This window comes from Ischnura elegans, chromosome 7 (genome assembly GCF_921293095.1).
Source record: "Ischnura elegans chromosome 7, ioIscEleg1.1, whole genome shotgun sequence".
Taxonomy (NCBI): domain Eukaryota; kingdom Metazoa; phylum Arthropoda; class Insecta; order Odonata; family Coenagrionidae; genus Ischnura; species Ischnura elegans.
The window spans coordinates 96,841,066-96,868,232 of record NC_060252.1 but is presented as its reverse complement, the minus strand read 5'-3'; the positions used below and the strand labels follow the sequence as shown (position 1 = coordinate 96,868,232).

General features: G+C 40.1%; 1 protein-coding gene across 1 annotated transcript in view; it reads right to left on the bottom strand.

Moving 5' to 3' along the window:
* Positions 1-8,102: 8,102 nt before the first annotated feature.
* LOC124162066 overlaps positions 8,103-27,167 on the bottom strand; it is a 69,500-nt gene continuing 50,435 nt past the window's right edge. Inside the window, exon 2 of the mRNA XM_046538416.1 lies at positions 8,103-10,360. Within this exon, the coding sequence (XP_046394372.1) occupies positions 8,426-10,096 (1,671 nt within the window). The 5' untranslated portion in view covers positions 10,097-10,360 and the 3' untranslated portion in view covers positions 8,103-8,425. The remainder of the gene's footprint in view (positions 10,361-27,167) is intronic.

Below are 27,167 nucleotides of genomic sequence, written 5' to 3'. Positions count from 1 at the left end.
ATCTTGGAGCCATATCGAAGTTGCAATTCTGTCAATCCTCCTGCATGACTGTGGGGAACTTTACGTGCAAGATTTTAGGCTTCCATTCCTGCTTTTGTTGGTTCAGGTTTGGTATTTTGTTCCGATTCCGGTCCTGTTCAAAATTCAATGTTGTGCACCTTACGTCAGCCTTTATTATCTCTTACATTAAAGCATCTTTCGATGATTTTAAATAGGATTTCATTGACTTCCTGAGATCGGCATTGTCGAAGAATTCTTATTATTATTAATAGAGCCATCTCTTTTTCGTTACCTGAGATTTAAATTTTTGTCATGCGTGTGTAGGGATGAAGCCGGGTCCGGGGCCCCGGGGCCTCCAATTAACGTCTCTCTACTTCATCAACTTGTGGTGTTCTACCCGTCGGCACGTCCCCCGTGCCAATGCTGTCTCCATTCCCTTTTGTCTCCGGCCATCTCCTTGAAGTCTCCAAATCTTCCAATTTTTATGTTGTCAATTAACTTCAGACTTCTCCTTCCCCTTCTTCTGACCACTTCCACCGTTCCCTCCAAAGCTACTTTCAAAATTCCATTCCCTCTCATCGAATGTCCCAGCCAGTTACCCTTCCTTTGATTTATTTTGTCCATCAATGTTCTTTTCTCATCTATCCTATTTAACATTTGCTCATTCCTAACTCGATCCATCCACCGTATTACCTCCATCTTCCTCCAAACCCACATCTCAAACGCCCCAATCCTGTCCCTGTCTCTCTTCCCCATCGTCCAAGTCTCACATCCACACTAAAACACACTCCACACATAACATTTCACCAATCTCTTCCTCAATTTTAATTCCAGTGCCTTGTTACACAAGGCTTTTCTTCTTCTTGAAAACTTCTTTCGCCATTCCTATCCTTCTTTTTATTTCGCCTATACTTTTCCAGTCTTCAGTTAACAAAATCTCTCTACTATCTCCATCTATTTAAGAAGGGGCAATCACGGATATTCATACCCCGATTGGAATGAAGTTGTCGGGTTTTGAATCCGCGACCTCCACATTCACAGAAGAACACACTGCATCACAATCATGAAGGGCGGTATCAATGACTCAAGAGGATTTTTCACACTCTTCCACATGACCTGCTAAATGTGCGCAAGATGAGAGGAAAACTCTTGGCAGAGGCACGAGGAAAATGCGTACAATTCAAAAGGAACGTGTAAATAGGTGGTGTTAAAAGCTGAAACCGGTTGGAATAATGAAATCGAAAGTTTTTATCGCAAGTTTTTTTTCAGGTATTCTACCGATTGAGGTTGGTTTCCCCGGAGTATTTAACGAGTATTCTGGCGGTGTCCTCTCCTTCCTGGGACGTCCCTCTTATGGCGACTGTTCTGAGCAAGGCGATCCAAACTCAATTTATCTCGCCACTATCCATTACCATTTCAATTAGTTTTCAAAAAAGAACGCATTGTGATGCATTATGAATATTTGCAATGTATAAAAACTCTTCTCGGGATACCGCGCGGGTAAAGGCCTGTTTACACGGTACATTAACACGTACGAGTTAATGTCTGTTTGCGTGAATGATTTATGTGGACCGGAACGGAACATGTACGAATGCATCAACCAAATTAGAACAGGTTCTATTTTCTGTGCATGCATTCGCACAAGTTGGGTGGTTAGAGCCATGTGAATTTCTTTTGCCAGTCGTAATAAACTGCCAATTATTGTATGAAAACTATTTGGAGTCACATCGTGAAGGTATTATGACCCAACAGTTAATATTTGCATTATTGTAACTCAACACTTGTGTAGTAATACAAGACGATATTTGTGTTTTTCCTTTGAAAGAAAGGAATATGCTTCTAGCCTTACCGCCAAACCTCGTCAGAATACTGATAAGTATTTTTAATGAATTTAATACATTTCGACATGATATCCATCCAGCGTAATATTTTGCTACGATTAAAATATAATGAATTTCCTCTAATTAATAGTACTATATCATATTCACTTCTGTATGTACCATACCAATCGTTAACAATGCTATTACATTTTTTATATTGAAGTCGACGTGCACCACTTTTGTCAATGCATTTAAAAATCTTGGAAGATCCATTAAAAAGCAGTTATCTAAGATACTGTGCATTTGGAGTGCAGATAAAACTTAGTTTTTCTTTGAGAAATATAGTTTTTGCTCGGAGTGTTGAAGGTATCCTCTCAGATGGTGCGTCGTCTGCATGCACACCCAGCAGCCTGCATCGAAGCGGCGCGGCGCTATCGTACCAGGGTCACCTACCGCTGACGTCACACGGCGATTACCCATCATTCATACTTTCCCGTCGCGTTTTTGCGCGCTTGAAATTTTTCACTTTTCATTTAATCGCGAAAAATATATATCGTCATTAAAAAATCTAAAACCGTGAAATACATATTCCAGGAGTAAAAATCTTTCGATTAATGCAATAAAAAAATAATTGGAAATAATAATTTGTATTAATAATCGCTACCTGCGAGCAGGGTACTCTGCTACCTGATAGCAGCCTGCGTCGTATTAGCGCTCGAAGCCTCGCCCCAAGGTCACCTCACACGGCGACAGCTGGAACCAGAATGACGTCACACTGGCTTTTCCCAGCATTCATATTTAGCCGTCGCGTATTCGCGCGCTTGAAAATTTTCACTTATCATTTAATCGCGAAAAATTGATATCGTCATTTAAAAATCTAAAAGCGTGAAATGCGTACTCCAGGAGTAATAATCTTTCGATTTAGGCAATAAAAAAATAATAGGAAACCACCGTATTGTCCATGTTTCCCTCACCGTAATTCGCCACTCTCCAGATCATTCTCTTCTTAAGCCTTTCATTTGAACTCGAACATAAAAATCCTCCCTTAATCTCCGTCCTGTTTATGAATGTGCTGCCCCAATTTACAGCGTGTATCAATTAATTTATTAATTCCCGTAATATGTATCGCTAGCATCATTTAAAGCATCGCAAAATATTGCATTCCATTTTAATTAATTTTGAATCCTATGGTAGTTAGATGATTTATGTAGACACGCTACGTTTATGAATAGAAGAAAGCAGGGAGGCGGTAGGTGCGCTCATGAAATGTGCACACTTTCTAGCTGTCACTGGTCGCCGTCCCTTTTTTCTTTGAATTATCTTTACTTTGGCAATAGTACACATCTTCCGGGAATTTTTCAGTTTTCTATAAAGACTTTCAGTTTTTTTTCAGTTTTTTTTCAATTTTTCAGTTTTCTATCAAGATATTTAATGATCTATCGTGGAATAAACATATTCGAGAAATAACCGGTCAAGCTAATCGTAAAATGGGTTTTGTTAAAAGAATATTAGGAAAGTGCGACGACAAAGAGAGAGAAATTAGCTACTTTTCCGTCGTTAGACCACATTTGGAATACGCTGCCAGTGTTTGGGACCCTCATGAAAAAGGCTTAAAAAAAGAGTTAGAACGCGTGCAAAGAAGAGCTGCCAGGTATGTGAAAGGTCGTTATGATAGTCTTGTTAGTGTAAATGACCTCTTAGATAAACTCGGATGGGAATCTCTGTCGGACCGTATATTGAAAAATAGACTTAGCCTTTCAGATAAATTCAAGAGCGGTGTCTTTTCTAACGAAGTTAACCATATCTTACGGACGCCAACATACTACGGAAGATCAGATCATATAAATAAAATAAGAGAGATAGATTGTAGCACAGACAGATTCAGAATGTCATTTTTTCCACGATCAATAAGAGATTATAACGGCAGCAATAGAACTCGTAAATAGATTGCATGACTTGCGGTGTAGCCTACCTACCTATGTAAAACTTAATGCATGTTTCATAATTTTATTATTATTTCTAACAGCATATGGTAGTAAAATTTGTTAGTATACGTGACGTTTTTTTTAGACCGTGCGGTTTGCATGTGGGAGTCTAATTGCATGCTGCATGCTGGTGATTGATCACCCCCTGCCAAACACCCTAGAGGTGGCTCGCAGGGTATTATGTAGATGTAGATGTAGACACGATGAGTTTTTGTGGTTATGGCGAGACATCGATATAGTTGAGAAAAAAGACTGAAAACTCATGTTTTATCCTTTTCATGCTTGCATTGATTAAGGGCACCAAAAATAGCTTTACGAAATGGCTGCAGGGATTTTTTCTTTACCTTCCGTTACTGAGTCTTTTTTTAATTTTCCATTTATAGAAGACCTATAACTCAATTTCCTTTACTATGGAGAAATATGTCGCCTTGGATATACATCCGTATTAGCCTTGGAGGTCAACAAGTGGATAAGACGGGTATTTGGACGATCCCATTGACTTGGGCACCTTTATAAACCTATGAATCGGCACCTTTGTCGGTACACTATCGTTTTTGTCACCCCAAACACCTTGACTGTGACCTTACTGGGTCAATGGTTGAATTTTCGTAAATAAAAGTGTTATTTACGGTTTTATCGTGTCCGAAAACCCTAGAATTGACATTTTGGTCACATAAAAATTAAGACTTTTTTCAATCTCTATTTTTTTACAATTGAAACCCAAATAAGACAAATTCAAAATTTCGGTTTGCACCCACATTGTGAGGTAAGAAGGTTAAATTTGTAAACTTTTGCTTATACCCGACAAAAAACAGGACCTTTCCTCATAAGTATGCCAATTTCCATGAATATTGCTCGAGGCGAAGTTACAAAAATTAGAGGTCAAAAATGACACACGACCTGTGGGACAGCCTCTACTTCGTGAAAATTTCAAGGTGATTTCATATTTATTTTTTAATCCATCGCCAAAAAGAGGCGGCAGGAATGCGTCCTCAAGTACTCAGTGTGCGGCATAGGAGAAAAATACACCAAATCTACATCTACATTCTGACCCCGCTAACCGCCTCAGAAGGCTTGTGGCAGGGAGTGTTAGAGCACCAGCGTTAACAAATATAGAGGAAATGCTCAAACAAAGTTATACCTATCATTTAATAAAGCCCATTATTGTACGGGGGGGGAAATTCCTAAAGCTTTCCGTTCGGCAAAATATATTCCTTAATACCGGGTGTTTATAAATGAATATCGGGGGTTTAACGCTTTATAATATTTATTACATTATACTTACAGTTATAAATTATATGTTAAATGAAAGAGCGACTCAAACAGTTTTGTTTTTTAGCAGCAATGCACATGCGCGCGAAATGTTTCCGCCACGATCGGCTAGGAAGCGGTAGCAGCAAAGATGGCGACTAGTGAACAGAAAGCGTTTTGTTTTACAGTTTGCAAAGACTGGATCTGTGCAACGTGCGTTCCGGATTAAGTTCGGTCGTTATCCTCCAAGTGACAATAACATCCGTAGACGGTATCATCATTTCGAAGATACAGGCTGCCTCTGTAAACGGAAAAGCACGGGACGACCAAGAGTTCGCGAAGAGACTGTTGAGCGAGTGAGAGAGTCGTTCACTCGAGGCCAAAAAAATCACTCCGAAAGGCTAGTCGTGAATTAAAAATTCCTTTGTTGACTACTTGGAATGTTTTAAGGAAACGCTTACAACTTACCGTTTACAGTTATTACAGTATCTAAAGCCTACAGACCACGGATTACCTGCCAACTTCACCGTGGAAATGTTTTTTCATGACGACGATGATTTTCTGGATCATATTGTCTTCAGTGATGAGTCGACCTTTCACCTCAGTGGATATGTAAACACTCATAATGTGCGGATCTGGGGTTACTGTGCAACACACGTTGTACAATAACTACAGATTCATTCTTTGAAAACTGTAAAACACAAAACGCTTTCTGTACACTAGTCGCCATCTTTACTACTTCCGCTTTCTAGCGAATCGCGGCGGAAAAATTTCACGCACATGTGCATTGTTGCTAAAAATCAAAACTGTATGAGTTGCTCTTTCATTTGACATAAAATTTATTACTGTAAGTTTAATGTAATAAATATTATAAAGCATTAAAACCCCGATATTCATATATAAACACCCTGTATATTGTTTGGAGTTGGACCTGATAATATAGTGGGGTTCTGACAGTTACTCAATGAGAGCGAAATTGGACTTTTACTGAGAAATACGCCTTGAAAATGGCAGACAAGTCGCCTTTCAAAACGAATGAGTTAATCTGGTTGAAAGCCCAAGAAGAACTGATCAATATAATTCACACGGAGATATTAAAATCGTTCATCTAATATGATGTTCTCCGTGTCGCTCATAAAAATATCCATTCTCAATCGCTCAAGCAATTTAAGCCTATCGAGCCGTCCCCGAGTCAATAGCGACTCCCAGCCAAATTCGTTAACAGATATGAAGTGATAGTGCTTTGGAATTTTCCACATAAAACTTTATTCCAACAGAGTTGACATGTTTCACTGCACCGCAGCATTATCAAGACTCTTGAATCCATTGAATCCATGAATTGATGACAATAATCTAGTCTTGATAACGCTTCAGTGCATTGAAGCATGTCGGCTCTGTGGAAATAAAGTTTTATGTGGAAAAGTACAAAGTACTATCACTTCATGATTTATAATGGCTCTCCACAAAGTGTCTGCCTCTTCAACTCAAAACTCGTTAAACATATGTGTAACGATTTCTGTACGCCCGTAGCAGTTTTTGACGGATCGTGCGGCTTTCCATTGTATATTATTAAGTTCGCGGATTAAGTGTTTCTACAACGGAGGCTAGATTCTCGCTGAATTTTCAAAGTGTAGCTAAACGAGTGCAAAATATCATTTCTCTTATACTTTTTCTTCCAAAAATCGTCATACAACACGCTTTTAGAATCTTAATTTATTCTGCCACCTACATTTCTTATGTGTGTTCCCCATCATATGTTCGAAGTAATTGGAAAATAGTCGCTTTAACTTTGTGAATTTTTCTACTTTCAATTAGAGGATGCGATTCAAATACATTTAAAAGAAGGTGATTAACCCCGAGGTTGCAAGTTTACTCAGGCCTTATGGAATACAATGTGCAAAAAATTCCCGAAAGTTGGAAGTTTTCCCGAAAATGAATGGTGGACTTAAACTGTATCGCCCGCCCTATCACGCGAGTTGCTCACTGCCCGAAAAAACTTATAGAATCCATGTCCCAGCATCAAAATGCGAGCCCTGATACACTTCCTGATTGTGTGCTTTTACGCCAATTGGATTGTTTCGTCCAACACGCATGCGAATGGCGCTGGTAATCTGGGTTGCGTACCGAAAAAAAAATCCATTTGGTCACTCGAATGGGGACCGGTAGTCAAGGAAACTCGTTTCCATCAAATCTACTAGTGATTGCTTGACTTTTTGGCAAAAAGTGTCGCTGAAAATTCGAAGTAAATATCCTTTCAAAAAATGGAAAAGGGGCGTAATAGGTGGTTTATACTGTCGGCAATTTTGGTCACTTTGAATGTATCTTCATACCGTACGTTTCTCTAAACATGTTGGCGAACTGTTACATTTGAATTTATTATTTATGTATTCAATTCCTAAAATATAATTTGGTGATTGACGTTAGTATATTATTCATTACTTTGATGGAAGGTAAATTACGTCCTGATCTTATTTATTTAATCTTATTGTTAGTTTTACATTTCCCTCAAGTGTCTATGGTAGTATTGTTGACTACTGACCATATTTCCCGTTTGCTGTAAATTGCATCACGTCTTATTACATTAGAGATACATACTTTTAGGTGGTTTAGGTTATTAGATGTAACAAGGTGGAAATGGCTCCTTCGTTGCTGAAGTGTTGAAGTACTCAGCACGAATCTGGGTGATCCTGGTGCGATTACGCGTCAAGGAAAATTATTTTTCCAGCTAAAAAATTTAAAAGCCTACGGGATGCGTCACTGTGTGGATGAGAATTTGATGGCTCACTTTCACTCGGGGCTAAATAAGCGTATTATTTTGGCTTCAGGAAACGATGAGTTTCCTTTTTTATTATGTTGGGCTAAAAAATACCTACGAATAGGTTTCATACGGAGATACACTATATTTGATCACGTCACAGGGCATTAGAAAACCGGCTCACAAAGAAAATTATTTTTTCTTGAAAATTCTTTTCAGCCATGAAGGATTCAAGAAACATCAAAGAAATCAGAAAATAAATAATAACTCGTGTATACATAAAAGCACTCATAACACAAAATTATTTTTATTATTATATATAGTAAACGCTTAAAATATTTCAGAGCATCTCTTTCTGAATTTCCTATTTACAAAACTTTCTGGCATAAAATTTTTTTATTCCAGAAAGTGCACAAGAAAACACTTTGTTTTATTATTTATCTGGTACGTAGTCAATGCTTAAATCCCCGGCATGCTCACACATTACTTTTGTAAAAAATATACTGCGGAGTTATTTGTAAACCCTCCCCTCCATGAAAATGTATTTGGCCCGATTCTTTTGTCTTCTTTGTACTCCCTTCCGTAATTTGCAAGAATAGATAGTCATGATAAAGCTATAAACGTGTGCTCATCCCTTTCTCTTTCTTCTCATAACGACGATTTGCTTTCTTCTCCAGGGATTCGTACCATACGGTCGCAAGCTTCCGTCCGCGCCAGATGGCTATCCTCAGCAGCCAGTTGATGAAGGCCGTCACCCAATACATCTTGCAGAAGTAGCAGAACGTAATCTTCTGCACCTTGAAGAGTAACCTTTCGAACCAGCTGCTGGCGGAGAGCAGGCGAGGTGTGTTGACGCCGAGAAGCCAGCTGAGGTACAGGAGTGACCCACCGTACGTGTTGCAGACAACGTAGTACCTGGTTCCCTTCACTACGCATCGGTACATGTGCTCCCACTCTCTAGAAGCCTCGCTCATGATCGGCTTCATCCATTTGTCGAGGACGAGGCGACACCTCTGCCGCGTCTCCTGCAGGTCACCGGAGCAGAAGTTGTACTTCTCCTTGATGCCCAAGTAGTGTCCCAGAACTCGCCAGAGATGTACGAACGCCTCAAGATCTTCCTGAGACGCTCCGTGGGCCCCGAACTTCTCGGGGAAGAGCACGATCAAACCCATGAAACCAAACTGGGTGATGGACAGCTCCAGTTGGTTCAGGTGGAATTTGCATCCGCTCTTGAGACCACCTCTGCTCAGGGAAGTCGCTCCGGCGAAGGGACAGCCCGTCGCGAGCTTTCCGACGGACTCCTCGTAGTCCGTCTGTATCGGTTTTCCTTGGGAGCTCAGTATTCCGATCCCGCGACCTTCGAGGGTCATCTGCCCGAGGAGCTCCTCGCGATCGCCAGAGTTCATCCTCCGTGACACGGAAGCGTGCATGTTCCTCACGATCTTCATGTTGTTCTGCGCGTCGCCTTCTTTCCGCAAGATGTCGCCCTCATACCAGCTAATCACCCTCAAGACCGTGGACATGTAGCGCTTGAAAGCGGTGAGGGGCGTGTGGGACTTTCCGGTGAACACCAGGGCCTGAATACTGCCCTTCATGGTCAGCAGAAGTGCCAGGGACACCATCTCGGCGTACACCACAGCTAGTAAGTACCTCAAAGCGAACTTTCTACCCCTGTCCATTTTCTCCCTGTCTAACCATTCCGGTTGGCTGTCCATGGAAACTGCTGCGTCCAATGGCACGTCTTTACCTTCTATCAAAGCGTCTAAGAAGCACGTTTGGGTATCGATATCCAGACGGGATTCGTTTGTTTCGGGATAATCCTTCCGCTCTGATGCATATGGGCACTGTTCTGAGTCATCACGTTCAGAATTTACGGCTCTCTGTTCTCTATTGCGGTAGTATTCGGAATCTTCTTTCGATACTCTATCACTCCAACGGGGGGCGTCACATTTCGAGCCACCATTTACTGTAGATCCGTTGTTTGTCACACACAGGCAAACATTGGCTTCTTTTATGCTACTGTTGCATTTGCAGCTCTGGTAAGGTCTCCCGGATTCGTCAATGGCTCTGCTTTCAGTTTGTTTCCTGCGGTCCCTATCAGGCAAATGTCCATGACGAAAGCCCTTGCCTTCAGTCGGCTTTCTACTATCAATGTCGAGGTCAGATACTTGACCATCTATTTCGACTATGCTCACGTGTTCATTTGTCCCCCCACAAATTTCCCTGAAGCTCTCATTTTCACCTTCGTAATTGTTGTTCGTATAACCTTCTCCGATTGGACTCATATCGCTTTCACGGTCTCTCTTCTTTTAAACGAAGGATGAAATATTACCCAGCTGTCATCTGATATGTGTGACTGACAATCTCCGTTCAAAATGTCAGCCTACAATCCAACTCCAGTTATATTCAAACTTCAAATTTTCAAGTGATATCTTCGACGGTCTTTAGTCCCATTGGATTTTTGGTGGTGTCCCTGAGCCCACAAGAATTCAAGTCGTTGATAATTAGTTGATCCGCATCAATATGTGTCCTCTAAGCTGGTATTCAACCTGAAAAGATAAGACAGAAAATTGCGTTAAAGCTGAATTCAAGAAATCCGCTCGTTATTGGCAAGTAATCATTGGTTAGCTGACATCTCCGAGTAATAGCTCCTAAATCGCAAATGGTGTGCAAATATTTTTGACGCATGGGTATGTCATAAACCCTGCGATACAATAGGCTTTTCTTGCATTAAATAAAAACGTGTGAATTGCGTGGTAAGGAGTACCATGCTAGAAGTTTTCACCCCAAGTTATGCAATATATACTTCTTTTTAAACTCGGGTACTTACAAAATACCCATGGGAGCTTTTCCTGAAAGACTAGTGAAACCCCGTGTCATTTATGTCCACCGGGCAAAAGTATGCTAAAAAAGGAGATCAGTGGTTAAATACATCTTTTGAATAATTTTATTTGATATTATCAATTTATGGAGTACAATTTAATAAAAAAAGTGTTTCGAAGAATTAATCGAAGAAAGAGAATTCGAAGTACTTGTTAATCGAGTGTTAAAATTAGATAAAGCTTTTTCTTTTTTTTCGATTGCAGTCATGGAAACGGAATGCTGAAGAGATAAATAGTTAATGCGCCACCTTCGTTACACAATCGATATTGGATCGAAAAGAAAAGAAATAATTCTCCCGAATAATCTAAAATATAACAATGTTAAGACTGCTGCTAATAATAATGGAATAAAGGTGTGAGAGGAGGATACAGGTTATATATAGGAGTGAATGGCAAGATAAGGGGCTGACTGGCCCGAGAATTCCGACGTCTGTGAGAATAGAAAATATACTGTACAGACAGCCATAAGCGTGAAGGAAGGATTACGCATGGAATGGAAAACAATGGCTGCCAGAGAATTGAATACGAATCGCGGAAGTAAAGAGCGCTTTGTTGCTAGTTCACTATTTTTCCTCAAGGGAGGCATGTTTTTGTTACATTTATTCAATACCATGATGCTTTTCGCTGCGTAAAAAATGTGCTGCCTTTTTTAATTTCTTTTGGGATCTTACTGTCGCGGACCCACGTCTTTCGTAGCGAGTGGGCCGTCGTTTGACTCACGTAGTGGTTTTTAGAGGTGGGAATTTTGGTTCATTTGGTGGATTCGGTTCATGGGATTTGATTCGTAGAAATTTATCGGTTCTTTAAATCGTTCATGATGAACCTAATGAACCGTGGGAATCTCGAATCCATGTGAATATCGAATCCATATGAATATCGAATCCATCTGAACCTCGAATCTGTGTGAATCTTGAACCCATGGAGGATACATAATGCATGCGTAATCCGGAGCGGATCCAGTATTTTTCTGGAGGGGGGTAAGAATCACTGTGCTACTTTTCTATATATTTTGATATGAGAGTTATTAAAATGAAATTAAATGATTGAATCTCCGTAATACACAAAATTAAACGAAAGTAATGATAATCGTGCTAAAAATCTTGCCTATTTTGTAAGCGTCTAGGGGGCACGTGCAACCCCCCCCCCCCAAAATCCGCCTTTATGTGTAACGTATTAATTATACTTGAATCCACGAGAATCTGTGAACCTACTGCTTTTCAAATATTTCAAAAGCTTTTATCACGTTCTACGAAATCAGTGTATATTTAGTTCTGTCGCATAAAATACATACTGCATACACCTGCGAGTCAAATCAATAGTAATGATGGTGAAGAGTTCATTTTTATTTTCATCCTGTGTGGCCATTTGCCAGAATCTAATGGTAATTCACCGCCTTTCATAGGTAGTGTCCACGCAGTCTAGCCGAATTCAAATAGTTCTTATTGAACGATTTTAATTTGGAGGATTTGAATCTTCCATCGTTCATTTTGAACGAATTGGATTCGGCGGTTCATTTTGAACGAATTGGATTCGGCGATTCATTTTGAACGATTAGGATTCGGCGGTTCATTTTGAACTAATTGGATTCAGCGGTTCATTTTGAATGAATTGGATTCGGCGATTCATTTCGAACGATTTGGATTCGGCGATTCATTTTGAACTAATTGGATTCGGCGGTTCATTTCGAACGATTTGGATATAGCAATTCATTTTGAACGATTTGGATTCGGCGGTTCATTTTGAACGATTTGAATGGAAATCGTAGATTCAATTTATTCGGTCCATGCCCTTGAATCGTTCATTTTGAACGGTTCGTTCATGAACGACACAGCTCTAGTGGCCTTCACTTTATCTCTGACTGGGTCACCTGGACGTGCTGTCTGTCCGTGCATCCCATTTCCCGTCGTCCTCACTTCACGTCCTGCCATTCGGTTTCACACTCATTTTCACGTTTGACGGTCCATCATAATCATCCATTGTCTCGCGCGGAGGAGTTTGCAACGGCCGTCTTTTGACGCGTGGCCACCCCTCCGTGAACATCCCTACACGCCCTTTTTCTTTTCTCCAGGCCACTGGACGACATCCCATTCCTGGAATTGTAATTGTGGGGTAAATAATAACGTCAGATTTTTACTATTTAGACTTATTTAATAACGTCAGAGTTATTGATAGAGTGAATGAAATGAAATACTTGGGAGTAATTTTGGACAGTAATCTACGCTGGGATAAACACTGACTTACTGTAAACAAATGCCTTAGAAGTGCCTTGTCCAAATTTTACTACTTACGAAACAAATGTCCACTTCCGGTTAAAAAAACCATTTATCATGCCCTTGTTCATTCTAAAATTTCTTATGGTATAATCTGCTGGGGCAGTGCATACATGAGCACGTTTAAGTGTGCACTCGTTTTGCAAAAAAAAAAATTAGGTTAATATTGTCTAAAAATTGCTATGAGCACTCATTTCCGTTGTTTGTGGCCCTAAATTTGTTGCCACTAAGGCATTTGTATATATTCAAAGTGCTTAAATTGTTTTTTGCCAGAAGTGGAAATATGCCGAGTGCATGTGATAAATATAAATTTAATTTAAGGAGTGAGTCATTTATAATAGCAAACTGACCTAAGTTAACTTTATATAAACACTGTTTTCTTTACATGGGGCCAAGTTATTTCATTTACTGCCCGCTAGAATTAAAAAAAAATAAAACCTCAAATGTAATGTTAAGACTTGCTAAAGACTGGCTTTTCTCGCAAGAAATTGTTGAAAATTTATTTTGATGTTATTTATTTAAAACACTCATGTATCATTTACTGCATTATTATGTTTTTATTGGCAAACATTTTGTTATTTAATGGTGGCTCAATTCTGGTCCTATGACCTTGGAGACCACCTAAAGCTCCTTCTCTTGTTTTTTATGTATTCAGATGTAAAAACAAAATGTAGGAGTAAAATATTATTATTATTGTTATTATTATTATTTCGATGGTATAATCAGAAAGGAAAGCAACAAAACGTAATTTAAATACAGATTTCTTTTAACTATTCCTTACTCAAAATATTTTACACCCCCCCGCTATCCAAATGCATTGCAAAGGTATTGCAAAAAGTTTGGGTAAACCAATAAGGGGAGTGGCAACACCCTTTTGAATTGTGGAAGGTGTAAAATATTTCGAGCAAGGAACAGTTTAAAGAATTCTGAATCTATATTCCGTTTTTCCGGATTCCCTTGTTGATTTTAGCCTCAGAATCCGAAGTCTTGTGTAAACGTGTGTGAATCCGTGTAAGGCTTATTGAAACTCAGAGTGACGCGACGCTTTTTCAGTCCTTGAACTCATCCAGACTGATCGGCAGACACAACTCACCATGACAACGAAAAATTTGCTCGATGAGTGGAGAAGATTGGTTCTTTTAACAATAACGACAAATAATTTTATGTTCTGTCTAGCATTAATAGATTTTTAAAGCGGTTTAGTGGGCGGTTCAAAAATCAAACCATTCAGGGGAAAAAAGCGACTCTTTTTTGAGACCAACCATGGTTTTGTTACAGAGTAACATTATCAAGGTGCTATTATTATACTTTGTACTAGGCTATATTATTATACTCTGTAATGAAACCATGGTCGGTCTCAATAAATGACTTTGTGGAAATAGCAAATTTGTTGATCCTTCTATTCCTGCGATTATGGATTTCCACCAAGTTACGCCCGCTACTATTAATTGTATTAAGTGCGCCAGCATCGAAATTAGGGCAAGTCTCTACAAGACTCTTTGTTTGCCGAATCACCACCGGATTTTATCTCTGTCATATATTAGTGGATGTATGCGTCTGAAATTGACCTCTAATCGATAGATTGATGATTTGATTACCTACTTGGGATTGAATATTGTAAATCTTTGAAACCGCAATAGCTATTAGCGGGCGAAAATAAAAGCATAATATGTATGTTATATAGGTATCCAATTTTTCAGAGCTTGCATAATTAATAATTCGCTCTCCAGTTCATCAATTGTCTCTCTTTGTACAGAAAAAGAGCACTAACATTGGCGGCTCTATACGATGTGTTTATGCGGCCATTTGAGTTTCTTCGCTCCTCATTGTAATCCCGCGGAAGTATTTTCATTAGGGCAAATTTGGCCGGTATGAAAAGCATATCGTAAGGCGACACAAGGGCGTAGCCAGTATCAAAACTGGAGGGGGAGGGCAAGCCATGGTTGTTCAAGTTGTAGGTAAGATTTAAGCATGGAAAAGGTGAATGAAATCAACATTTTAAGGAAACTGTAACAGCTCTTTTTAATATTTTTTAAAAATTATTTGCTTGAAAAAATATTATTTTCCTTAAAGACATTTGCAACTTTTACCTCAAGGGGGGGAGGCAGCTGCCCCCTCCTGCCCCTCGCTGGGTACGCCCATGCGGCGATATTTATTGTTCAATATCACCTAAATAGGCCTAAAGGTGGTCACTGCCGTACGATGAATCCTCACACGCCTGAATGTGGGCGTGACCGAGAAATACGAAGTATATTTTGAAGAATAATTTTATCCTTATGGCTAATCAAATGAGCGAGTGATTGAGTGAATACATTTTTTCGTTATTTCTTTGCAGTTGATATTTTTACTTTTTATTGTGTTTCATTGTCTTCCCTTCTATGCAAAATTTTCTCTCACACGCAATCTTTTAAGTTTCCCACCAAAAGGTACCATCTTGGTGCATTTATTCCACTACTTCACGGTCTTAGAGGATTCGTTAATTCATATCCTCAATTGTTCTCGACTGAAGGCATTAAAAGCAAGTTTTCACGCTTCGGTCCGTTTTTTTGAATCGTTGAACGGAAAGTTTTCACCTTGTAGCTTAGAAAATGATGGGAAAAATCACGAAAACCAATTCACTGCGGGGAGAAACCTTTTTGTACCACGTTCGATGAAACCCTTTTTCTGCGCTCTCGTTCTTCATTTTTTTCCTAACGGCGCGGCTAACTTCTCCGCCCTCAAACACGTACGACAAGGGCGCCGTAGACTACGTATCTACGGAACGCAGAGTGATCGTCTCTTCTTTTTTTTTTTGCTTCACTTTCGATTCGCCTCGTCCGCCATCATCACGCGCCGTGATCACGCACGCACGGACCAATGACTGCCCGCGACACACTTTTCTCCCATCCCCAACGAACGAAACACGGAGAAGATTTTTTTAAGGATGGGAATTCTAAACGGAAGAGGGACCCACGAAATAAGAACACTTGAGGGTTTTTCTTGGAGAAAACCTGAATCACACAGTCATTTTTTCAGTCCCTTCCGAGCTCCAGCTACCGCTGACGATTGTTAAAACCTGTGCTACCATCTAGTGTTGACATCTAAAGTGAACGGGAAATTGACGGTTAGCAAAGCTATTGAGGTATGCAGGGACAAGATATTTATGTGTTCAACGTGTATTTACCGAATAATTTTTCTTCCGCCCATATTCTTCCTTCCTAGGACAAATCCATGAAAAAATAGAGCTTCACGAGCTTTTCGTCTTTCTCTTGTCGCTTCCTTTTCCGGTCACCCAGCGCCTAACCATCGTAAAGTGTTAACGTTCGGAACTACGTGAACTATTGTCAGGGCATGCATTCACACGGCTAGTTTGGCCAATTATCGTTAGGACGATCGCTCGGACAATAGTAATGTGAACGAGGCATTGGAGGGCGTGTAGGCCTGTCGCCTGACGAAAACAGTCGGACCATCCAACCGCCGCGCCGACCGCCCTACCCCGATTTTTGTGGCGTCGCAACGTCTGTACCGTTATCGGCTATTTTTTCTATGGATTTGAGGTTTGATTTTGCCAAGCAACTCCACGAAGCACTCTTCAGGCCGTTTTACACGGGGCACGGAATTGCGCAGGTTAGAGCTGCATTAATTTCTATTGCGCGAATGTATGAACGAAATTAGAACAGGGGCTATTTTGCTATCTCACGTCCACGCATTCTCGCATGTGTTCTAGCAATTCACCGCTTTACACGGCGCAATTTTGACAGCGCCGTCGTTCACACGTCAGATTGTGCAAGTACGTTCCCCGTGTAAAACGGCCTTTCGTCCATCCTCAAATAATTTCGGAAATCATTTCCATCCAATTCTCGAAGTTGATTCATAAGGGTGAAACTTCAAGCAGCCACGTCCATACTCTTCTCCTTTTTTTGATGTCATCAATGAGAACCTAATTGGCAAAAACGCAAAGCCAACACCAGCCGAAACCAACTTCACTCCACGCGACCACGTTGTGTACAGAGGAATATAAGGTAAGTTGGTCGGGTCGGGTGGATTGATTTGGACGTCTGTAGAGCTGATCCCGACAGGGATGGTCGGGGAGTTCGGTCGCGTCGGATGGTCGTGTCGGAGCGTGTGTAGCCCCCGCTAAGCATTTGCAGTACCGTCAAGAGGATGTGTCACTTCCTAACGAAAGGTCGCAAGTTGTTACTAAAGCCTTAATCGCACGATAATTTTTCCCGTCCCTTCCGAGCTATAGCTCCAGCATTCGCTCCAATGATGGCGGAAAAATGACCGTTACACGCGATCATTTTCAACTATGGCTCCAGGGATGGAAATACCATATCTTTTTCCACCACTCAGCACGCTCCTTTTTCCGTCATTGAAGCCAATCAGGACGCACGAGCGCTAAAAGCGATTGTAACGCCGCGTTTGGCTTTTAATTGAGCGACTGTATTAATATGGAAAATGACGGAGTAAGCGATGGAAAAGGGACGGTGGGATTGATTCAGAAAATGATGGATCGGTCCCTGAGCTCCAGCTATAGGTTTTCTACAATCTGAGGGACGGACAAAATGAATGTGTGATTCATGCTGTTCATGCTTAAGATTCGTATCCTTTAACATCCCTCGCGCATAAACTAATAAAGCCAGTGCTTCTATTCTCTCCGTTTCGCCTCCACCAGTGGCGCAGCGAGGGGGGGTTTTGTGGGACAAAACCCCCCCGAGAGCTCTCAGAGAAATTTTTAAGTTTAATCCATTTGACTTAATTGTATTGATATTACTAATAGAATGGTGTAAGGATTAATAAAATATCCCCCGGAAGGCCGTAAAACTCAACATTTTGAACCATTTATCTTAAAATTCAGCAATTTATGAATCTCGTACCTACCGCTTATCCTGGTGGGTATTCCATACCCCCACACACCCTGGTATTACATAGTTGCACCTAACCCCCCCCCCCCTCCGAGCCTTAATTCCTAGCTGCGCCCTTCCACTGCCCGGCTCTGTTCTATTAACCCGAATCCTGGTCAGGCGTAACCATGAAATGGGCGCATAAAATAAAAACTTAACCGATCGAAACTTGGTATAGGCTCTTTTCTTTCTAAACTTAATATAAAGATCTAAAACGAAATGTGCACAGGATGTGGTAATCGTACTACTAGTTTTCACACATTCATGCGTCATCATCATGTTTCCGGGTTGTCGGAATTTTTATACCTAGCGTAAAATCAGGTGCCGCTCAAAATCAACTCCCGAATTGCATGCTGCGAGAGTAGCCGGGAAAGTGTGAATCCAGAAAGAGATCAAGCAATGGTATAGTAAACGAGATACCCTACCTCATCACATGCACGTTATATCTGCGTCATCATCATGGTTCCGGGTATCTCATAATTTTTATCTGGAGAACTATCTACCTGTATCAAATCAATGATTCGCGAGTTCACTTCGTGGAATGGTAACATGATAGATCAGAAATAAATGTTCTTATATTGCGTAGCAAGGTTTTCGGGTTGACCTCCGCGTCGTTTCATCTTCACGACGACAGTTTCGCCGACGTTGCAGCTGGCGTCTTCAGGTTCGAAGTGTTTTAACTGGCGTCTTCAGGTTATACACTTCGAACCTGAAGACGCCAGCTGCAACGAAACTGTCGTCATGAAGATGGAACGACGCGGAGGTCAACCCGAAAACCTTGCTACGCAAGCTGCACCACCCCTCGAAAGTCTCCATCAACATGGTCTTATATTCCACGCAGTATTTATCGAAAACTCAAATGGTTACTGTTATCTATTGATAATATCCTAAGAACCGGTTGAGTTTTCAGTAAACACTGTATGGAATATAAGAAAATTCATTTCTGAATCTATAATATCTATCGGGAGCTATAACTCTGAGGGAGGTTAAAAATGATCGTGAGATATATGCTTAAAGGCCGTTTTACACGGGGCACGGAATTGCGCAGGTTAGAGCTGCATTTATTTCTAAAATGGCGTGGAATCGCGCGAATGCATGAACGAAATTAGAACAGGGGCTATTTTGCTGTCTCGCATCCACGCATTCTCGCATGTGTTCTAGCAATTCACCGCTTTACACGACGCAATTTTGATTGCGCCTTCGCACGTATGTCATATTGCGCAATTCCGTGTACCGTGTAAAATGTTCTTAAAGAGAGGAGGACGCAGAGAGAGAGAGAGAGAGAGAGAGAGAGAGAGAGAGAGAGAGAGAGAGAGAGAGAGAGAGAAAACTCAAAGTAGGACTGAGTCAGAACTAAAAGAAAGCTTTCTTTACGGAGTGAATAGAGGTGTGTGACTGAAGGATTTTGACGGGAACTCGTTCACTTTTCCGTGTGTTCCTCAGTGAATCCACTGTATCTTGACAATACGCCGTTGCACTGTGGTGTTCATTTAGTATATTATATTGTGAAGGACGGGGACTCAGGGATGGCAATAGAAGCAAAACGAAAGTCAAAATCAGTAAAATTTCAATAGTTTCGTTCCCGGAATGTGGAAACGAAACGACATGGATTTAAACCCGGGGAGCTAAATTCGGGGTTGAAACGAAATCGGAGTCAAAACTACTTCCGGTCGAAACTAAAGTAAAATTCTGTGACGAATCGAACCGCAGATGATGTTTCGCACCGGAGGGACCACGTGCTTCACATTGGAACAGTTTAGTATCGACCCACACACCGAGTACGAAGTATGGTTGACTGAAGTAGATGCTCGGCCTACCGCTTTTATATGTATGGGGAACTCCAAGTCAATGACACTTCTAACTTATAGGCTCCCTCAATACTTACAGAATCCCTCAAGAACCTGGTGATAGGGGCGCAGCCAGGAATTAGTCCTGGGGGGGGTTTAGGTGCAACTAATACCGGGTTGTGTGGGGGTATGAAATACCCACCAGGATAAGCGGTAGGTGCGAGATTAGTAAATTGCGGCATTTTAAGATAAATGGTTCAAAATGGTGAGTTTTACGGCTTTCTGAGGGTTATTTTATTAACTCTTGCACCAGTCTATTAGTAATATCAATCCAATTAAGTGAAATGGATTAAACTTAAAAATTCCTCTGAGCTCTGGGGGGGGGGGGTTTATCCCCCAAAACCCTCCACTCGCTGCGCCACTGCGGCCTTCTGTCTTTAGATGAATTCATACACTCATATTTTGACCATAAACAGGAGAGCGGTGAACGCAAACTGGCCATTCGATTTTTAAGCTCAATGTTTTAACCTCTCTACACGTATGTCAAACGTAATGGGTCGAAACTATTCTCTCTTATCCCCCTCCACTCAACTTCTGGGATCGAAACTTAACATTCAAATTAAAATGTAGAACTTTGTGCTTGCACATTAATATTTATTCACAAATTTGCGACCATGGTTTCAACGGTAGACGTCATCATCAGGCACAAAGTTCTTCTTTTTAATTTGAATAATGAATCTCTCTCACCAAGTTACGCCTCTAACAATCAATTTTTCGAAACTCAACTATGAGCAGGGGATTTTCGATTAATTTAGTTTCATTCCCGGGAGTTAAGTTTCGTCCCGGTTTGAAACTAAACTCCTTTGTGATTTTAATTTCGTGCAGGAACGAAACTAAAACTAGGCCTCGTATTTTCGCTTCATTCGCCCGATGTTTTAGTTTGAACGAACTTGGTTGAAGCAAATATTTGCGGCGTACACAAAGGGCTGGGGCTATTCTATATTTCCGAATTTGGACTCAAATTCGGATCACGTCTCCGTTTTAGCCAAATACGGGTATTTTTTGGAAGTTCAATAAGTGACCACTTGCGGCGTGCGAGTAGCAGTTCAGTTGAACGACTCAGTTCCACGGAAACGGTTCGTTTCCATTGTGTCCTCGTTGTTGCCTCGAGCTATTAACGGCTCATTTTAATATTCAATAGCTCTCCTAATGTGGCCAGGTACATTTTTTAATATAGAGTAGCACCTCTGAATGGCCAGAAATATTTTATTTCCCCAACTATATGTTCTTGGTCTCCAAAAGAGACAATTTGATCCATTTCATATCTCCATATAGGTTTAACTTCAACTGTCAAATGTGTATGATTGAACATCTTTCGGGCGAATAATATGTATGTATGACTAGGCTTGAAAATGGTCGACTGCCTTACGATTTTCTTACTCAGAGGCAAACCCGAGGAAATTTCAAACTTTTGAGCGTAGTTTTTCCGAGAAAATGAATAAGAATATCCTACAATGTTAGTAATTATGCCATGATAATGTTTTCATTTCGCTTTGCCGTAAGGCAATATTAATTTCCGCCGACGAAATTATTTTAATATTTCTGAAGATGTAATTATAGTTCCTGTTTCTCAACAGAACGGAGGCACAGTCAAATATTTCTCCATAAGTTTCCCCCAGAGAAAAAAATAGATGGGAAGCTATTATGTGGTGAAACTCCGAAATTTTGCCGACGTCATGCTTAACGTTGCAATATTCATTTCTTGCTCTTTCATCGAATATCATTCAACTTGCTTCGCACCTTCCTTCACAAATGCTTATCCTGAATCTTCAATTGCCGACATCGGCCGATATTCGTTCTTAATAACTTTTAGTTTATAATTTACTCGTTCACAGCATCTCAACACGGCGTTACTATGGTGCAGTGTTGTCATGGTGCCGGAACGCCGCACAGTGGGCTAGAATCGAAAAAAGCTGGCCTAAACCTCAAAAACGATTTTTTTTGAGCTAAGAAGTTCAAACTTCGCATACATATTCTCAAATAAACTGTGCATACCTTGCGAGATTATTTCTTCCTTGTGCCTTCACGTTGACAATATATTTGAGGTCAAAGTTGAACAAATTTAGCGAAGAACGACCACCCTCGATTTTTCCTGAATATAGCCAACTTTATCCTCGTGCAGTGGTCACACGGCGCGAACTTCCTGCACTGGTCAAGAAAAGACATAATTGTCAAATAATACTGCTATCAATTTCGGTGCCTCAAAATTTCTAATATATACACTCGTATACAAAACAAAAATTGTTGTCATACTGATAATAAAAACAATAACTTGTAATAAAAAATACATATATAAGGTATGAAATTTACCATGAAAAACATTTGAATTATCCCAAATTCGAACCCAGATGGCCCAATTTCCGGTCAGGTAAGCTTCCAGTTACACCACTTTGCCATCTTCTACCAAATTCGTTCATGGCGAATTTTATCCTGGTGTATTTAAGATAGAATAAATGTACAAACTACTAACAGGCCACCCAGCGTTGCTCGGGAAAGATAGTGGGTACTCGGAGAAGTGCGAAACTTTGAATTCATGGTCATAAAGGATTTTAATGTTTTCTCTTAGAGCGTGTCAAGAGGTGGGCATATCCGGCAGATTGCTCAATCGCAGAAGTAGTATGATGTGACATAACAAATAGGGTGGTTTTCTATTATTTTTTATTGCCTAAATCGAAAGATTATTACTCCTGGAGTACGTATTTCACTCTTTATATTTTTAAATGACGATATCTATTTTTCGCGATTAAATGAAAAGTGAAAATTTTCAAGCGCGCGTAAACGCGACGGCTAAGTATGACTGCTGGGAAAACCCTGTGTAACGTCAGTCTAGTTCCCGCTTCCGTATCGTGAGGTGATCTTGGGGCGAGGATGTGTGCGCTGAATCGATGCAGGCTGCTAGCAGGTAGCAGAGTACCCTGCTAGCTGGTAGCGCTTGGCTTAAATAAGGATTTTTAATACCCTATCAAGCGAAGGAAACTTTCCGACCTTAGGCAGTTTTAATAGGTGATTATTAAGACAAGTTTCCCTGAGGTCTGTGCCTCGTGCATGCATTGGTAATCTCAGATGATGTAAAACGATGTGTATCTACTCGTATAGAAACTAGGTCCCTGTGATGTGACGTGGAGTGGCATCGTATGGGTGCCAATCTGGCCTTTTTCAAATGGAGATAAAATTGACCATTGCCATTCGTCTAAACCGGTATTTCTAAAACCAAATAATTTGTATATTACGACTACTCTACTGGTGGTTAACGAATCGTAATCCACGCCTTTCGTTTACTTTGATGAAGGAAACTACCCTATTGGATTGAGAAAACAACGAATAGCACCCGTCGGACGAAACTATATGTAGCACTGCGGGGTTCGGGAGCATGAGATGCACTTCCTAACTTTTTTTCAATCCGTGTTGCCGTATGGAAACTCATAGCGGCCAGACAAAAAGACATCCTCTTTTATATGTATAGATGTGTATATGTATAAGTACTCGCTTTTGCTCGCTGGGGAGGCACACTGGGGAGGCGACCCCCAGACCCCTTGGGAGAGGCCTTCGGCTTTGGTGGTCACTGTGCTATTCACTGCAATTTTGCTTGCAGTTGTATCCTTAAGGATCTTTTTTTTTTCGTCGTATCCAAACTTACCGCGATTAAAATGTGTAGGTGCAGATTTTTAGTTGTGTCGTGTTATACTGAAGAATGCTCTATACATTCCAGATAGCTAAACCTGCAGCCGCTCAAATTATCAACGTAAATAAATCGTATCGCGAGATAGTAATATTATTTTTTTCTTATGCTAATTTGCCGTCTTGAAGAGTAAAAACTACTCTGTCAACGATATATTTGTTACCTCATTCATTGGCCGCGCATTACGCGTTTTCAGATTCCTGTCAACGAGGAGGCTGGATGTAGGATTTGGTAGCCATATTTTTATAATCGCTTATACCGGCCGATGGTGGAAATGTAAGATTCAGGATAATGAGCAATTTTCAAGGAAGGAATGAAGAACATTGAATGAAATGTCATGAATGAAAAGAAAGATGAAAGATCAAGGGAAGAAAACTGCAACTTTAAGCATGACGTAGGCAAAATTTCGTTATTTAAGTGGCGATGGTCATGTAAGATATTGAAAATTGTCTGCCATCGATTTTACGATTTTACATTGTCAGAAGCTAGGGCGGATCCAAGCAAAAATTTTGGGGGGGGGGGGAAGGGAACTTCCCGGAATAGCCGTAGAAAGGTGGAGGAGGAGGTCAGGAAGTTCCAACCATCCGCCTCTAAATTCTCGTGCCAACCTTTCCCCTTTTAAGCGAATGATTTGTAAATGTGAAGTGACGGAATAGGAGATGGAAAAGGGGTTGCCGGGGGAGGAACTTATGATTCAGCAAATGTTGTGCCGAGCTGTGGCGTAGCCAGAAATTTCGTTCGGAGGGGGCGGTCCAAAAACAGGGGGAAAATAAAAAAAACAGGGTACTAAGTAATGGGTTTTAAACTATATTTTAACACTTTTCATAATCGAAAAACTTTATTTGTTTAAGAAATATTTTGTAAATTCATTATTTTTCAATATTTTGATTCCTTTTATGAAGGTAAATAATTTTGTTTTTATATTTTGGGGGAGAGGATTCGTACCCCCCGGACCTCCCCCATGGCTACGCAACTGGTGCTGAGCCATCAATCTTTTGGTCTATATAAAACCTATCCCCGGATATATCACTGTGAGGGATGGAAAAATGATAGCGTGAGCCATGCTTTATATTAAGGACTTCTTGGTTAATATATTTTCCAACATTTGGCAACGAAAATGTGCGGTTATAATTGTTTGAATAGTGAGAAGGTGAGAAGCCAAGGGATACAAGTGATATTTTTCTCAACAGAGTTAGTTAAAGTTAATTGTTAGTGAAATACACAAAAAGTTGCTGTGGAATACAAGTGAGTCTCTGTTCTGTGCTGCTGGAAAATCAAATGCTCTACTAAAAATCTAATTGATCTCGTTTTTTCTATACCTAATGTCTGTACCCAACGCTGCAAAGAAAAAAGAAATCACCTATACCCCTCGGCTTTTCACCCACTCAGTTAATTTCAAAATGGGACAGATTGCGCAATCGTATTGTTGATAATCGCTAAAATAGCTCATTTAATTAAGATCAGAGATGAATTGTTTCAGAAAATTAAATATAATAAAAATATAGTAAGAAATATAGAAAATATATTATAATTAAAACAAATATCGAAAAGGCTGGATATCCAAGTAAAACGGTTTTCACGGTAACTGTAAAGTGCATACGAAATATATGTTTGCGCTGCCATAGCTAGCTAACTAACCATGGAGTCGCGACCCCATGTTAATGGACAAAATATACTCAAAATTATCTCCCCTACCACCGCCTGAAGTCTTGAAGATTCCTCCTGAAACACATTGTATGTTTCTCGCACACTTCCTGTGCCGTGAAATGGACTTTCGATTGGGTCCTTCCCTGGCATATGGTGCTCAACGCGTTCCTCAATAGGGTAGTTTCCTTCATCAAAGAAATCGTAATGGATTGATTGCGATTCCTTACCCACCATTTTTGTATTCATAATGTACAAATTATTTGGTTTTCGAAATCCCAGTTTAGACGAATATTAATAGTCAATTTTAACCTCATTTGAAAAAGGCCAGATTGGCGCTCATGCGATGCCACTCCACGTGACGTCACAGGGGCCTAGTTTCTATACGAGTAGATAGGAGTCTTACATTGTCTGAGATTACCAATGGAACTGAACTGGAATGGAACCAATTTATTTTAGGAACAACTTGATACCAACACCAAAGGAAAAAAATCTTATCGACGCACATTTTAAATTTCTATGCAAGATATTAGTCATAACTATTTTTCCATTATTACAAAGTGAATCCGCAATTATTCACCACAAGTTCTTCTGCTATAGTTTTTACTCAACAGCATATAGATCTTTCAAGTATGTCCTGCGGTTTTTGCGCCATCCCGTGAAGTGACAATGACGCTGCTATTATAACGATTTCATTTCGGTTACTTTTAGACTGAAATAAAGAGGAAAATTTTTACGAAGGAAGTCATTTTCTTTGATTTTTCCTCGCGATCCGATGAGTATAAAACGGATGGAGTGTTGAAAATGTGACTAGAGTGAGCTTCCTTGCTTTCTCGCTTTTTTATTCTGGGAACGAAAATTTTTATCACTTCCTCGTCCGAGAACACTCTTATTTTCCGTGTTTCATTCCAAGAAATGGTTTTTTTTCGGCCGGTGCGAATGACCAATATTTGATTGATGTACGTCGCTAATCCGAGGAATGTGCAATTTATCTGTTTGTTTTTTGTTTCATCCCGCGAGTTTGCGGTAGTTCATTCTGCAATAATAGCGCTTTCATTTTTGCTCCTTTTATACTGTGGTTTTGAAATAAAGAAAAAAACTTTTTCACGAAGGAAGTCATTTCCTTAGATTTTGTTATAAAGTCGGCTATCTCACTTATTTAAGTTTAGAGCCAGCCTAAGCATAATTTTCATGTAACATACCTACTTGATTTTAAATACTTTCATAGCATTTGATACTTTCTACACATGCGTAGCAGTTTTTCATAACGACTACACGACTAATCGTGAAATAATTTTATTGTTTTGTTGGAGGTAAATGAATTTTAAGGGCCGGAATAATATTGGCAAAAGAAGCGTAGCCATTCATCGCTTCAAATTTATTCAATTGTAAAAATCGCAAATAATTGCTCTTGAGATTGAAAAATTTTGCAAAAAAGAGGTATTTGCCTAAGTTTACTTTCATAATTGTAATCAAAATGCAACTTTCCTTAGCATATAGAAAATGAAGTCAAATAAGCATATTTATTCTTCGTTCATAAGCAAATAGCTGAACTAATCGTTTCAGTTCTCAAAAGAATGGGCATTGGTGGAAAGGGAAAGGCAAAGTTATGGCGAAATATTCATCTAAAATGAGAGGAAATCGTATGGAAAATAGGGGAGTCGGCTGCACTGTTAAATTGGAAAATGGAAAATTTTCCATCTAAAATTGACTGGTATGATTTGCTGATAAGATGTGAGTTATATTAGATAGGGTAATTGAATATGGTGTGAAAGGAGACAAAAAAGTGAAAACTTCCACCTTGTGCGTGACATTGGCAAAAATTTCTGGAAGTTTACGTCCACTAAAAGTTAAAACTCTCTCTTCCCTTCTTGGAATTAGTGTACTCATTGTAGTGTACCTACCATTAGTGTACTCATAATATAAAATTTATTTGGTTTTAGAAATACCGGTTTAGACGAATGGTAATGGTCAATTTTATTCTCATTTGAAAAAGGCCAGACTGACGCCCATGCGATGCCTATCCACGTGACGTCACAGGGGCCTAGTTTCTATACGAGTAGATAGGAGTTTTACATCGTCTGAGATTACCAATGCATGCATGAGGCACAGAGCTCAGGGAAACATGTCTCTATATTCACCTATTAAAAC